The following is a 12,985-nucleotide window of genomic DNA, read 5'->3' on the forward strand; positions in this document are numbered from 1 at the left end:
CCGGGGGGCCCAAGGGGCAGCTATTGGCGCAGTGCGTGGTGCAGCCCTGCTGGTGCCCTCTACATCCACTCTGGACCCCTGGACTGGCAGCTGCCCCATCTGGAGCTACAACACTGCAGTGTCCAATGCCATGACCATGGGCAGCTGTCATGGCCCCAGTGCTGGTGGGCACCACCCATCCTCCTCCTCCTGCATTCTATCAGGTGCTGGAATGGCTACACAAGCCATGTTCTCCATTTTATTTAAAAAAACCTACATATTTTCCACAGGACAGCGAGGGAGGGAGCACAGCAGCAGTGCTGGACATTGTCACCCTCTCCTGCCTTGCCCCAGGGCTGTTTAGCAAGGCAAGGGGCTGCCCTGGGGGTGAGAAGGGGCAGGTGCTGCTACAAAAGGACATGGTTGCCAAAGGAGCTAAATCCAAACCCCGTCAGCCAGACCATGTCACTGGAAACCTTGCAGCCACCTCCTTTTGGGGTTCATTTTTCTGGTAGCAAAGGAACTGTTTGGTGAGAGTCCTTCTCTGCCCACAGCAGGGCTAGCAAAGCTTCACCTTCAATATTAAAATAGCAGTGCCCTGTGCTGCAGATATTCTTACCCATCCATCCCCCGCCTCCCAGAACAGCAGCATCCCCTCTCCCAGGCCACCAACACTTGTAAAATCAGACTTTTCCCACTCAAGTACAGTAACACCACATGGGGAGGGGGGATGAGGATCAGTCAAAAAAGAGCAGCAGGGATCTTCTGCTGGCTAAAGCACACCAGAAACCCAGGTGAGACAGGTCCCAGTGTCCCAGAGGTAAGGGAGGGGAAAAGAGAGGTCACTCCATGAGTGGTAGCACTAGGTTGCTGCCCAGCTGGGCAGTCCTTGTGTGGTCCTTGTCCTCTTCCTCCTTCTCTGCTGAAATTCTTCAATATCTGCAGCCCTGCCTCATCGAATAATGGGTGCTGAGCGGTCATTGGTGACTGTGGGACGCAACTTGACTGTGGCAAAGGGGTTGGTGCCTCTGGAAAGGGAAAGGAAACAGGCAACCATGAAAAATGTGCAAATGCTATGCAGGGATCCTTCTGACCAAGCAGAGGTTATTAGTCCTGCCAGGCAGTCACCTCCATGCCAAGGAGAGTGCGGTAAAGCTGTTTGCTGAGCATGTTTTCACCCTCCTTAACACACCCTGCTGCAAGTTCCCATGTGGTTCTCCTTGGGCTTCTCACCCTTCCCCTTCCATAGGATGAATAAGAGACATTAGCACACAGCTGTCCCTCCAATAGCACTCTCTACTTGTAGCCCCCTGACCCTCCAGAAAAGGAGCCAGGGAGCAGAAAAAGGCCACAGCACCATGCCAGAAACATGGAGACACCAACCCAACTGCAGGGGGAAGGAAAGCAGGGATTTATGGCAAGTCTGATCTCCACAGACCTGACTCATCAAAACTAAAAGCCTTATGCCTCAGCCCTTTCCCCAGCTGGCAGAGTTCCCCAGTCATATAGCTCCACGCTCAGGCTGTGAGCTGCTATTGTGGCTCTTGCAAAATGGATGGGAGAGAGCACACAGGTCTGAACACACGCTCAGGGTGCTCAAGCCTACCTTGTTTTGTCAGAGTTAGGATAGAGCCTTTCCAGTCAGCAGAGGCCAAGAATGGACAACCTCTGCCTCCTTCCTGGAAGGCAGGCTGTGCATTGCTTTCCTCCAGACACCTCCTTGTTCCTCCCACATTTGATAACCCAAAAGATTAAATAATAATAGCATTGTAAAAATGCTCCCCTCATCTGAGGATTCCATAGCAGAGCTCCACATCTCACTCACCGTGGGAAGAGTTCAGGGGGCTGGTCAAATACTCCTGATTTCTGCAGTGAAGAGAAAAGCAGCAGTGAGCAATCTGGTGCGGGGAAATGGAGACAGAAAAGTGGGGCAGGAGACACAGCACACAGAGGAAGATTTAACAAAACACTTCCAGTGAGTTAGGAGCCTAAGTCCTATTAACAGGGTTCTGACTCATTCATTCAAGCTTTGTGAAAGCCCACAAATTCCCTGCTATAGAAAAGAACCTGAATTTTGTGGGTGGGGGGGTTGTCCCTACACCAGAGGTTCCTTATTCCCCTAGGACACCTCTCTTTGTCTTAGGGAGGAAAGGAGACAGTTCAGATCCCCGAAGCGCCTTGTCTGAAGAGCACAGCAAACAGTGACAGTCTGAGCTACATTTCACCCTGCCAGCACAGCCAGAGATGCCCCCCTCATGCTGCCCACACACCATGGCAAAGAGTTTATCATCAGTGCCCTCGCATACTTCCTGCATCCATGGGGAACTCAAGAACTGTACCTCCCTACCCTACACAACATATTGCTTAAATGTGGACAAACCCAATAGAGAAAGATGGATCTTATGCCCTGTGGCCCTTATTCTTGGTCAGTAGATAGTGAGGGATCAGTGGCAACTGGCCTGCTAAAGTACACCACTTTCTGTAGCTGGTGGCAGACAAGGAAGCCACATGTGTCTATCTGTGAACCAGTTGCAAAGTCAAATGCACACCCATTTGCTTGTGGCTTAACTAGGGGATTTCTCGGGCATATGTTTAAAGCAAGGCTGACTCTTTCCAAACTTCTAATGCGGCTCATGCACTCTGCCATGCCACTTCAAATGCTCCACATGCTTTATTGCTCAATCCTAGGTCTATCCCCACACCCAAGCTCTGGGACTGGATGAAAACCAGTGACCCAGAGGGACAGAGAGGCTGCGAGTCTGTTCCCCAGTGTTGTGCAGCCTGAGGCTACCTGAAACCACAGAGCAGGACACAAAGGAGAAAAAAAGAGTAATTAAATGTTGTGAGTTTCAGATCATTGAGCAACCCAATTGTTTGCAACCTTGCACTGGCCTGGAACCAGGGATCAGAGACGAAGTTTCCCAGTCCTCCATGAGACCATGGGCAGCACCCTTCTTCCCCCTCTCAGGTCCTCACATTTAGTTGTCTTTAACTTTGTTCTCCCCAGTCAATTCCTCACAACTGGAATAGTGTTAAGTGGAGGGTTTCCTTCTTAGTGTGCCATCCATAAACCATGGGTTGCATATAACTTGTTCTGAGGCTCTCAAAAATGGCTGTGCCCTCAGCCTTTACTCCCAGCCTTTCCCTATCCCAGCTGTGACATTAACTCAGCGCTTGCCTGAACTTGGAAGAGGAGCCCTATGAAACTCCTCTCCATTCTCTGAAGGGAGATGAAGGATGGCATCTCTGTTAGCTGGTCACCCACTCCCAGCCCAGCCTGATCACTCCATGGTCCTACTCTTAGCAGAAAGAGGTGCTGCCCTGGAGCCACCAGAAATCAGGCTGGGAAGTCATGGAGAAAAGGACCGAACTGAAGGGTCCCTAGTGAGCAAAAAGAGAGAGAAATGAGAAAGGCAGGGGGAGAAATTCAGTCCGTGGTGGGAGCAAAGCCAGGCACTGAGGATCTGCACCCACAAGGCTAGCTGGCAGGGGTCATCAGGACATGGTGACACGCAAACAGACTGGGTGAGAAAGGCTGGTGCTAACAAGACCCCTTAACTCAGGAAGGGAGCAGGTCCTTCACCAACATCTGGAAAGTGATTTTCTCTCTCTACCGGGCAGAGCAGAAAAGGTGTGCCTTGGAGAATGAAAGTCAGTGTGGCCCACTCCATACACACCCACCAGTCATTTCTCCTGCACTCACCTTGGAGCCAGAACTGACTGGGGTGACTGCCCCACTCTGGTGACTGCTGGCACCCACCGAGAGGGGAGGTGGGTTCGGCACACTGGGCTGGGCAGCAGCAGGCCAGTAATTGCTAGAGGAGGGAGTGCTGGGACGGTCCAGGATGTCATCCATACTGTGACTGCTTCGCAGTGGGAAAGACCTGAGCAAGAGGAGAAGACAATGGGGTAGGAGTCAAAGAGCAAGGAATAGGGAGTACCACCAGTGCTAGCCACAACACGGGATGCCTCTGGAGGAAATACACATGGCTTGGACTGGCCCACTCACAAGCACCTTTGAGAAGACATTGCATGTGTTGGGGGAGCCACCTGGGGAAGCCTGCGAGATCTCAGGGCATAATGAGGCTCTTGGCAGGTGTTCCAGCATGGGAGCCCTGCAGCTCTCCATGGGGTACATCCTAAACAATTACCCCACTGGCATATACTGATGTGTCAGGAGCCACTCCACCTCCTGCCTGGCCAGTTGCCCTCCTATTACCTGGTGTCTGGCTCTTCCATCTCCCGCGCATCCTCCAGAGGCTTGACATAAGCTTCAGGGAACCAGCCACACCTAGGGCACAGAAACAGACGTATGAGGCCCAGGCAACCACGGTCTGTGGTTCTTCAGATCCAGCTGCCCAGCGCTCCTGATCTACACCCATCCCACATATCAACCAAGCCACTGCTGATGCTACCATGTGTGACAGGGTTCCTGAACTTCTTTCACCCGTAGGTGGGGCACAGTGTTATTCTGAGACAGACCTTGAGCTTGGAGCAGGACTTGCTTATCTCAGGGGCCGTGCAAAATCTGTGCTCCTGGGAGCAGTGTTGTCACAATACAGGAAGAGACACTCCAACTAACTGCAATCACAAGGAAGCTGTGGAAAACTCTTCCTGGGATTTTGCAACAGCTCCACTCCAGAAACCCCCCTCACAAAGAGAGGCACTGCTCTTGTTCATCTCATATCTTAGGTTGAGCATTCCTGCAGAGCCCGGTGCAGGGATCCCATGTGAAATGGGGCAGGCTTTGCACACACATGTTGGCCGGCAGTGCCACAGGGAGTAATTCAGTAAGCGCTGGGTGCAGCAGTTTCCATGTCCTGCCTGTGCTGGAGGCTGTGGCAGCAGTTGCAGTGTGAGTTAAGGCCTCTCAGGTAACTCCAGCAGTTCATGGCCCTGAGCTGGATCCCATGACAGGAGTCACTCAGTCATGCAAGCCAGGAGGAGGGTCACTGCATCCATGACTCTTCCTCAAAGTCCCTGGAGCTTCCTCAGACAGTTCATCTATGCTAGCCCTGCCCCACCCCATCTCCTTGGCTTGGAGAGCCTCCATTCCTGAGGACATAGTGATGTCCCACTGAGATGGTGGGTGAGAGACATAGTGCCCAGGCCACACCAGGAGGGGAGGATGGATGAAAATTTTTGGCTTAACCCCCCCAGCTCCAGACCCAACAAGCCTGCATCAGGTCAATTTACAGCACCAGTCACATACGTGGACGAGCCCTCCAGTTTGCCATACAGCCAGCCATTCTGTGCATCCGGCATCAGCACTGTGATGACATCCCCGGGGTCGAACCGTAGCAGAGTCCGGTTGGCCCCCGTGGCGTGGGGCACGATAGCCTGCACTTTCGCCATGCCACTCCTCTTCCTGCCCTCGCTGCCACTGCTGGCCTCGCTGAAGGAACCCGAACGGGAAGTACGGCCCGTAGGGAGCAAACCTGCGGGGAGGCATCCAAGGAGTCTGGCTGGAGTTTGTCATCCTCCTGTAAGACCCACACTGCCTCAAAGGGACCAGTGCTTCCCCAGGCAAGTAATTACTCTAGAGGAGGAGTAGATGGACTTTCTCTCAGGGAGAGAACAGGGCATAGCATGGGCAAAGAATGGTAAGCATCTTGCAGGAGAAAATCAACTGAAGTCAAAACCATTTGCTTTGCACTGTGTCCTCTTCTGCCAAATGTCTAGAACATAGACACTGCACGCCACGGCTGATGCCCTGCCTGACAGTCCTCTTCCTGACCCTGTTAGAGCTACTGACTATTTGGATAATTTTTCTCTCTCCCTGCCCCTTTTTAAGTTTTTAAACACTTAAAGCTGAAATTTCTCCGGAAGGAAAAGAAGGTGTGTCACGAGGCAAGTGGCTGGGTTTCATAGGGCAAGCTAATATTAAATCTGTAGCATGAGGGAAAGTGCTTTACTAAAATGGAACTCCAGCAAGAGCCAGCTCTTATGGTCCAAGGAGCCTTGAAAATTGCACATCTGTGGGTCCCCCACTTCATACAGCCAGCCAGGAATCTTGGCCTTGCCCTGGCCTTGGACCCTGCCCTGAAGGCTGAGCTCACCTTCTACTTCAGCCTTGCCCTCTCCATCTCCCAGCACTCTGCTCTCACCATGCCCAGGAATGTGGCTGAGGACTGGTGGTCTGATGGAGTGGTAGTCCCTTCCCAAACCCAACCCTCTTCCCAGAGAGGTCCAACCCCTCTGTCTCCCCACAACACTGCTCCCAGATATGGGTCATACTGGCTGATGGTGTCCTCCGCAGTGGCCGCCTGGGGGACTCCGGCTGAGGAGGCAGTCTCATTTCTGGAGGGTCTGGAGAGAAGATGCTGGATCTACTACCAGTCATAGAAGAGGCAAAGTCCCCGAGGGGTCTCTGGGGCTGTTGAAAGGAAAGGAGGCTGAACACACATCTACAAGGGCTGTGTGAGGCAGATGATGCTCTGAGAGGTCTGAAGTTCCACTCAGAAAGCCAAACACAGCACATTCCCCAATGCAGCCCATACACATGCTTCTCTTCATCTTGGCCAGGAAAGGTCATAGAAGCTGGACAAGGTAGCAAGTACCATGGTCATCTAGTCCAACCCCCTTCAAAGTTCTAGACCCCCCCCAGATCTTTGACTAGATCGGGTTTCTCAGAGCCCTCTCCAGCCTGACCTTGATGGGGCATCCACCACTTCTCTGGGCAACCTGTTCCAATAGTGCATCAAACAAGGTGAAGCTGTGGGTGCCTCACCGTCTCAAGGTGAGTGGGTGTGAGCCGTCCTGATGGATACCCCTGGCCGTGGGAGGCTCCGAGCAGACCCTGTGAGTGGCTGTTTGAGGGGTTGCGGCTGGCCTCCAGCTGCTCCTTCCACCGCGGTGCCTTGTTCTGGATCATGCCCCGAGCCTGGGCAGAAAGAGAGAAGAGGGAGTGATGGACAGGGCAGAACAGCTACAAAGGGAGCCAGGGCTGACACATGTGTTAAATTAGGGAACAGGTTCTCCCACATTTAGATTTGTGGGAATGGCCAAACAGTATCCTACAGAAGTGAATTTTCAGGATGGCAGAGATCCTGGGGTACAAATGACACTGCTACAAACACATCACCCTTCTCTCCTCCATCACTCACGCACCCAACTAACCCTGTGTCAGCACCATCCTCAGCCCCAGCCATGTTCTCCCAGCCTAATACAGGCAGCCTGAACCTCACAGCAAGAAAGGAAATAGTTTCCTGCCCAGTCCATGCACAGATGTTACCTTCACCCAAGGGGCAGCTCAGCCCTGGCTCCCTCTGCCCACATGCTCCCTCTCCAGCCCTGCTGCCTGCTCCCAAGCTCTGCTCCCCCACATGTCAGGGCCATACCCTGCTGTAAAACTGGAGGAGAGTGTTGTAGAGCATCTGGTGCTTTTCAGCCAGGAAGCGGTAGCGGCGTTTCTCCTCTAGCTCAGCCTCTCTCTGGCTCTCAGCAACAAACACCTGCATCTCTGAGCGCAGTCGCATCACATTCTCCTGCACCACAGGGAAAAAAGGGAGGAAGGGATCAGTGAAAATCCAGCAGAGTGGGCTCACACATTGCATGGGAAGGGTTGAAAGGGGTCATCATGTCAATGAGCTTCCCAGTTCACTCGCAGTGCTGGAGCACCACAGAGGAGATAGAGCAGAGTGCCAGGGATTAAGTCCTTGCACACTGAGGCTTCCTAAGTGAGGAAAAGGCTTGGCAGGAGTGAGTACCACAGGTCAGTAGCACCCTGTGGAACAGGAGTTTCCTACTTTACAGATAAACCTGCTGCCTTTTGAATACTGGGGGCAACTCTGTGGCTAAGGTAACTGAAAAATCAGCCCTGGCTCCACAGAAATCATCCAGTTCTTTTTTCTAGCTCCCTTTCCTGGAATCACTGCTTACCTTCATCTCCCGTGTATTTTTATCACGAGCCCTCTCCATTCTCCACAGCTCTGCCATACACTTATCCAGGTTGGTGGCTCTGCGCTGGTACTCCAGCTCATAGTGCTTCTGGCTCTCCTGCCAGGGAGAAACCAGGCTCAGTGAGGAACCAGAGACCCAGACACACTGTGAAGCAACAAGGGTTCTGCTCTGATGCGTGGTTGTACATCTGAGTCCTCCTGAAATCAGGCTTCACCCGGACCTCTTATAAAAAGTCTTTCTTTACCTTTCTTTTCATTTTCAATGGCCTCAGAATGCTGATGAACCTCAAGACCTCAGGAGCAAGAACTGGCACCCAGCTGCCCCAGGCCTCTATCTCCCTTCATGACACTACCTACCAACATGGCCAGCTGGGCCATAATGGCAGAGGACCCACAGCTATGCAGACGCTGTGATTTGGGAAAGCTGGGAACTCTGCTATTGGGATGCCAAGTCTCTCAGCCCCGCTGAAGCATTTGGCAATTCCCACTATGGAAAGAACAGCCACCTGCCCTCTTCAGCTCTCCATCATCAGCCAAACAAGAGGGGTTTGTTCCATGATGGGAGAAGAAAAGCCACCCCAGCTCCTCCTGAGAAAAGTCAAGGAAACACTTCAAGTGCTCAAGCAAAAACCCTTGGGTAGATGGGAGAAGAAAACAAGGAGGGCTGAGGAACTCACACTGATGAACTGCACATCCATTTTGCTGTTCTTCTCCATGTGCTGCAGCAGGTCCACGTGGAAGGTCTGAGCCTGAAAGAGGTGAAGGAGCCATCACTCTTGTCCCTTCACCAAGCGGGGTGTTGCATGCACTGTGGTGAGGGGTGGCTCATAAAACTTGCTGTACCAGAGACTCCCTTGCCACCTGGATGCACCAGCCAGGCTCTGCCACCCCAGCTGCAGTGGCAGCTCTGTAACACTCCTCTGTCACGTGGGATAGCAGGGAGGCAGGCACCTGCCTGCAGGCTCATATGAGGGCAGGTGAATGCAATAAATGCTGATAAGCTGTGCTTAAGGAAGTGCTTTTATTTCCCACCTCCACCAGCCCTCAGGAAAACCACTCACCACAACCTCCAAATCAGAGCTCAGTAACCTCTGCATATCAGACATCTGCATAAGAATTTCACCTTCAAGGAAAAAGACAGGAGAAGGTTTAAAAATCCTGCGGCCATTTCCCTGTGTGCCCAAGGAGGCAGACCAGCATGATGCAACTCAGGCTGATGAAACACAGGTATGAAAGTCCAAGAGATATCGCAAAGCACTGCTCTCTGCACCCTGAGAGAGGGTAGTAGCCTTCCTCCCCAGGCACTAACAACACAGGGTTGCTCCAGCCCACGAAGTGGTGGGACCAGCGCTCTGTTTTGGCACCAGGTACCAGCAGGCAGCCTCGCCTCTGCCATGGGCTCTGGGCATTGGGTTTCTGCTCTGTCATAGCCCCTACAGGTGCCATTTCTAATGCCAATGGCACCCCAGCTGCTGTGCACAGTTATGGCTGTCCTATGGGAAAGCAGCTACAGACCTGCTGCTGATGCTGTGCACGGTCCTGCTTCACCGGTGTCAGTATTATGAAACCAGGAAAGGAAGAGACTGATGACAGAGAGCAGAGGAGCTAGCTGGGAGGTGCATATGACAACAGGAGTCTGCAGAAGGGACACATCTGCTGGAAGCTTTTTACTAAAATGTTCAGCAGTAGACAGTTCCCTGAGCACATTTTCAGCAGTTGCCACTAGGTTGCAGAGTTATTTGCACTGCTGAGTGTAAGCCCCTCAGCCCCAAGCTGCCATTCCACCTGGTTGCAGGCTCAGGAGGACAAGACCTCATCAGCTGTTGTCAGTGCATGCTCTCCAGCTTTTTCCCCCACACCTCCAAGGAGGAAGAAAATGGTTCCTCCCTGATGAAAATTTCATCTCTCAGGGAAGGAGGTTTCTATAAGAGGCCCATCATTGGAGCTCCATCCCAAGAGGTGGGCTCAGTCATTGATCTCAGAGAGATACAGAGACTGTGAGAGATATTCAAGGACACACAATAAATTTGACTCTCAGCACCTGGACAGGGCCTGGTGTGGTGAGACACCATTTAGAGGAGCTATCTTTCTTCCCTCTATTCCTAGAAAGAGACCAGCTAAGGGAGAAGGCCAAAAAAACCTAACTGTGGCTCATCACAGGACAGAGTATGGTGTGCAGGAGAGCCTTACCCAGCATGTGTGAGGTGGAGCTCTGCAGAGCTTGCTCCCCAATCTTCTCAATTGCCTTAAAGTACACTTCAGCTGCTTTGGATAATGCTGTGAGGAGAGAAGAGGAGAGAGGAGGGAGATAAGGGTCTGGCCTGCCTTCCCACCATCACCAGCTCCAGTAAGCAGCACACAGAACAGCCACCCCCTGGTACGTCGCCTATAGGCAAAGGCACCCATCTCTCCCCATCAGCAGCAGGTCCTGGAGTAGAAGAGTACTTAAGGGCAGCTCAGGACATGTCAGAGGTGGCGGATCAGCAACCTTGTCCTGGGTGACAGCACAGAAGATGCTCAGGATGGATGCAGCAGTATGGTCTGGAGCCCTGGCTGGGCAGGACCCCACTCACCGTGGAAGGCACGTAGGTAGTTGTTCCCCAGGTACACCAGGTTCTCCAGCGCAGGGTTGAACTGCTCCAGGATACTCTGTGGTCAGGCAGAAGCACGTTAATGCTGTTCTTCCCCACACCCCAGAGACTTCAGCAGGCTGTTGCCCCTCTGCTGCAGTTTGGCTGGACGAGAGCTCCCCCAGCCTCAGCACAGGCTGGCTGTGGGAATGTACAGCTGAGCACAAAGTCAGCTCCCTGCAGTGGAGGTGGCTAGGAACTTTGGCTGCCCTTAGCCTTCCCAAGCCAGCCAGGAGAGGAGCAGTGCCAGAGGGCAAGATAGCCCACTGCAGAGCCAAGGGGTTGCCTGACTGAATATGACTTTCTCCCAAGGTCCCACACCCACTGCAGGCAGGGGAGTAAGTGCAAGGGGATCTGAACAGCCTTTCCCCTCATCCCAGAGCTGGCCAGGGTGAGGGCCACTGTTTATTATCCAGGCACGAACACAACTCTTTCCTGGCCAGGATGTGGTGCACTGCCAGACTCAGGAGCTTAGTAAGAGAAGGGATAGACTGCTTCAGACCAGTCTTTCTGTTTTTATTTGTTGTGTTTATCAAAGGTGTTCATTGACTACAGAGAAGACCAGAGATTGGAATAAGCAATTCCCCCTTCTGCCAGCCCCCATCACCTTGATTCAGCACTAAAGTGTGCAAGGAAACATTTATAAAGATCAGGCAGCTCTTTCCGGTGAGGGGGAAAACAGCTGATCGAACCTCTTCCTACCAGCAACCAAGGTGGTTCACCCTTCATGCTCCATGCCCCAACCACCCTGGTTGCGCAATTCCTTCCCAAATCTGCCTCTAGGACCCACATCATCATCTCTTCCTGCCAGCCATCTGCTCTCAAACACAGCCCAGAGCCCACAGGAGCTGCTGGAGTTCTGCCCGCAAAGGGCTTCAGCCCTCAGCTGTCCACCCAAGGGAGCCTTTGGCAGAAAACAGCTCTTCTCCCACCCACACATCTCCCCTATGCCAACAGGAGCAGTCTTTGATGCCAGCACTCACCTTATAGATGGAGATGGTGGATCTGTAGGACAGATCCATCTCTGGAGCCTATTCCCTTTCCCACGGAGAAGCAAGGAGCAAAGGAGAGTACCAGGTGCTATAATGGCCTGGAGGGCGCTGCTTCTGCACAGCCAGCTGGATGGAAAGAGCCCTTCACTGGCAAGAAAGGACAGCAGGAAGACACAGATGTGGTACAAAGGGAGCACTGATGGAGTTTAATAATTCACCAGCCAAGAGACTGGAACTTGATCTCTGGAAGTAACCAGACTCTGGGGAGAGAGGAATCCTGTGACAGCCAGTAAGGACATGTGACTGCCTCCTTGCATTATTGATTGCCAGCTTAGTACCCAGCTCTCCCTGTCCTGACACCTGCAGGGCCAGCCACCTGCCTGAATATCCGCCTTATGGTTCATGGTTCGCTGCCTCCATCACTGCCGCTGCTCGGAGGTGGCTTATCCAGCCCTGCTGTGCTAGTGGAGCATCCTCAGGTCTCTCTCATGCAGACACCTTGGGAGTCAGGAGATCCCCATCAGCTTGCAATGGCAGGCAGCAAATAGCAGCAGGTAGAGAGAATGCAAGGAAAGCTCATAACAAATGTAAACTCTTCCCTGCCCACTATTCCCCCTCACCAGGCTCCCTACCACACCCAGTCTCAGAGACTCCCTAACAGCAGGAACAGGCTTCTGTCTGAACCCTTTCCCAGGTTTCATGTCTGGTGAGCTGGGACTGGCACTGCCATTGCAAGTGCTCCTGGCACACACCTGGCAGAGAAGGACAAAGCAAAGCCCAGTCAGAGCCTCCCCTGGCAGCACCTGTCCCAGTCCAGAGCGGCAGGCAAAGGGCTCACAACTGTTTGCTCAGGATGGGTCTGGAGGTCTCCATGGGCACCATGTCACAGCCTGGCTCAGGCAGCTGAGGAGCTGATGGATGCAGACTGGGTCGCACAGCCCACAGCCCCTGCACTCCCTAACATCTACTGCCAGCAGGGGAGCAGGGATGCTCCTCTGGTTTCCAGACCAAGGACACAACAGCTGACCAGCTCACAGGGCCCTCACCCTGAGCTGCCCTGACTCTGGCTGGGACTGGGTTAATTTTCTCCCCAGTAGCCAGTACAGTGCTGTGTGTTGGACTTGGTATGAGAATAATGTTGATAACACACCAATGTTGTAGTTGTTGCTAAGCAGCGGCTTACTCTAAGCCAAGGACTTTCCAGTTTCCCATGTTCTGACAGTGAAGAGCTGCACAGGACACTCGGGAGGAGCACAGCCAGGACAGCTAATCTGAAGGAGCCAAAGGGATTTTCCATGCCATAGAATATCATGTCCAGTATATAAACTGGGGGATTTACCTGGAGGGGTCGATTACTGCTTGGGGATGGGCTGCGCATTGGTCAGCAGGTGGTGAGCAACTGGGTTGTGCACCACTTGTTTCTCTTGGGTCCTGTTACTCTCTTTCCCTCTCCTTATCATTTTTATTATTATTATACTTTGGT

General features: G+C 52.8%; 1 protein-coding gene across 1 annotated transcript; it reads right to left on the reverse strand.

Moving 5' to 3' along the window:
- Positions 1-225: 225 nt before the first annotated feature.
- On the reverse strand, positions 226-11,734 carry BAIAP2L2 (BAI1 associated protein 2 like 2). The gene is made up of 14 exons (XM_027661165.1): positions 11,494-11,734; positions 10,454-10,529; positions 10,071-10,157; positions 8,942-9,003; positions 8,558-8,629; positions 7,861-7,977; positions 7,320-7,466; positions 6,710-6,862; positions 6,217-6,355; positions 5,192-5,417; positions 4,199-4,270; positions 3,683-3,863; positions 1,805-1,845; positions 226-1,007 (listed from the first exon to the last, which is right to left on the reverse strand). The coding sequence occupies exons 1-14, from the start codon at positions 11,530-11,532 to the stop codon at positions 932-934; spliced, it is 1,488 nt and encodes a 495-aa protein (XP_027516966.1). The 5' UTR covers positions 11,533-11,734; the 3' UTR covers positions 226-931.
- Between the last annotated feature and the right edge of the window lie 1,251 nt (positions 11,735-12,985).

This window comes from Corapipo altera, unplaced genomic scaffold (genome assembly GCF_003945725.1).
Source record: "Corapipo altera isolate COAL_440 unplaced genomic scaffold, ASM394572v1 1, whole genome shotgun sequence".
In the NCBI taxonomy this organism is placed as follows: Eukaryota; Metazoa; Chordata; class Aves; order Passeriformes; family Pipridae; genus Corapipo; species Corapipo altera.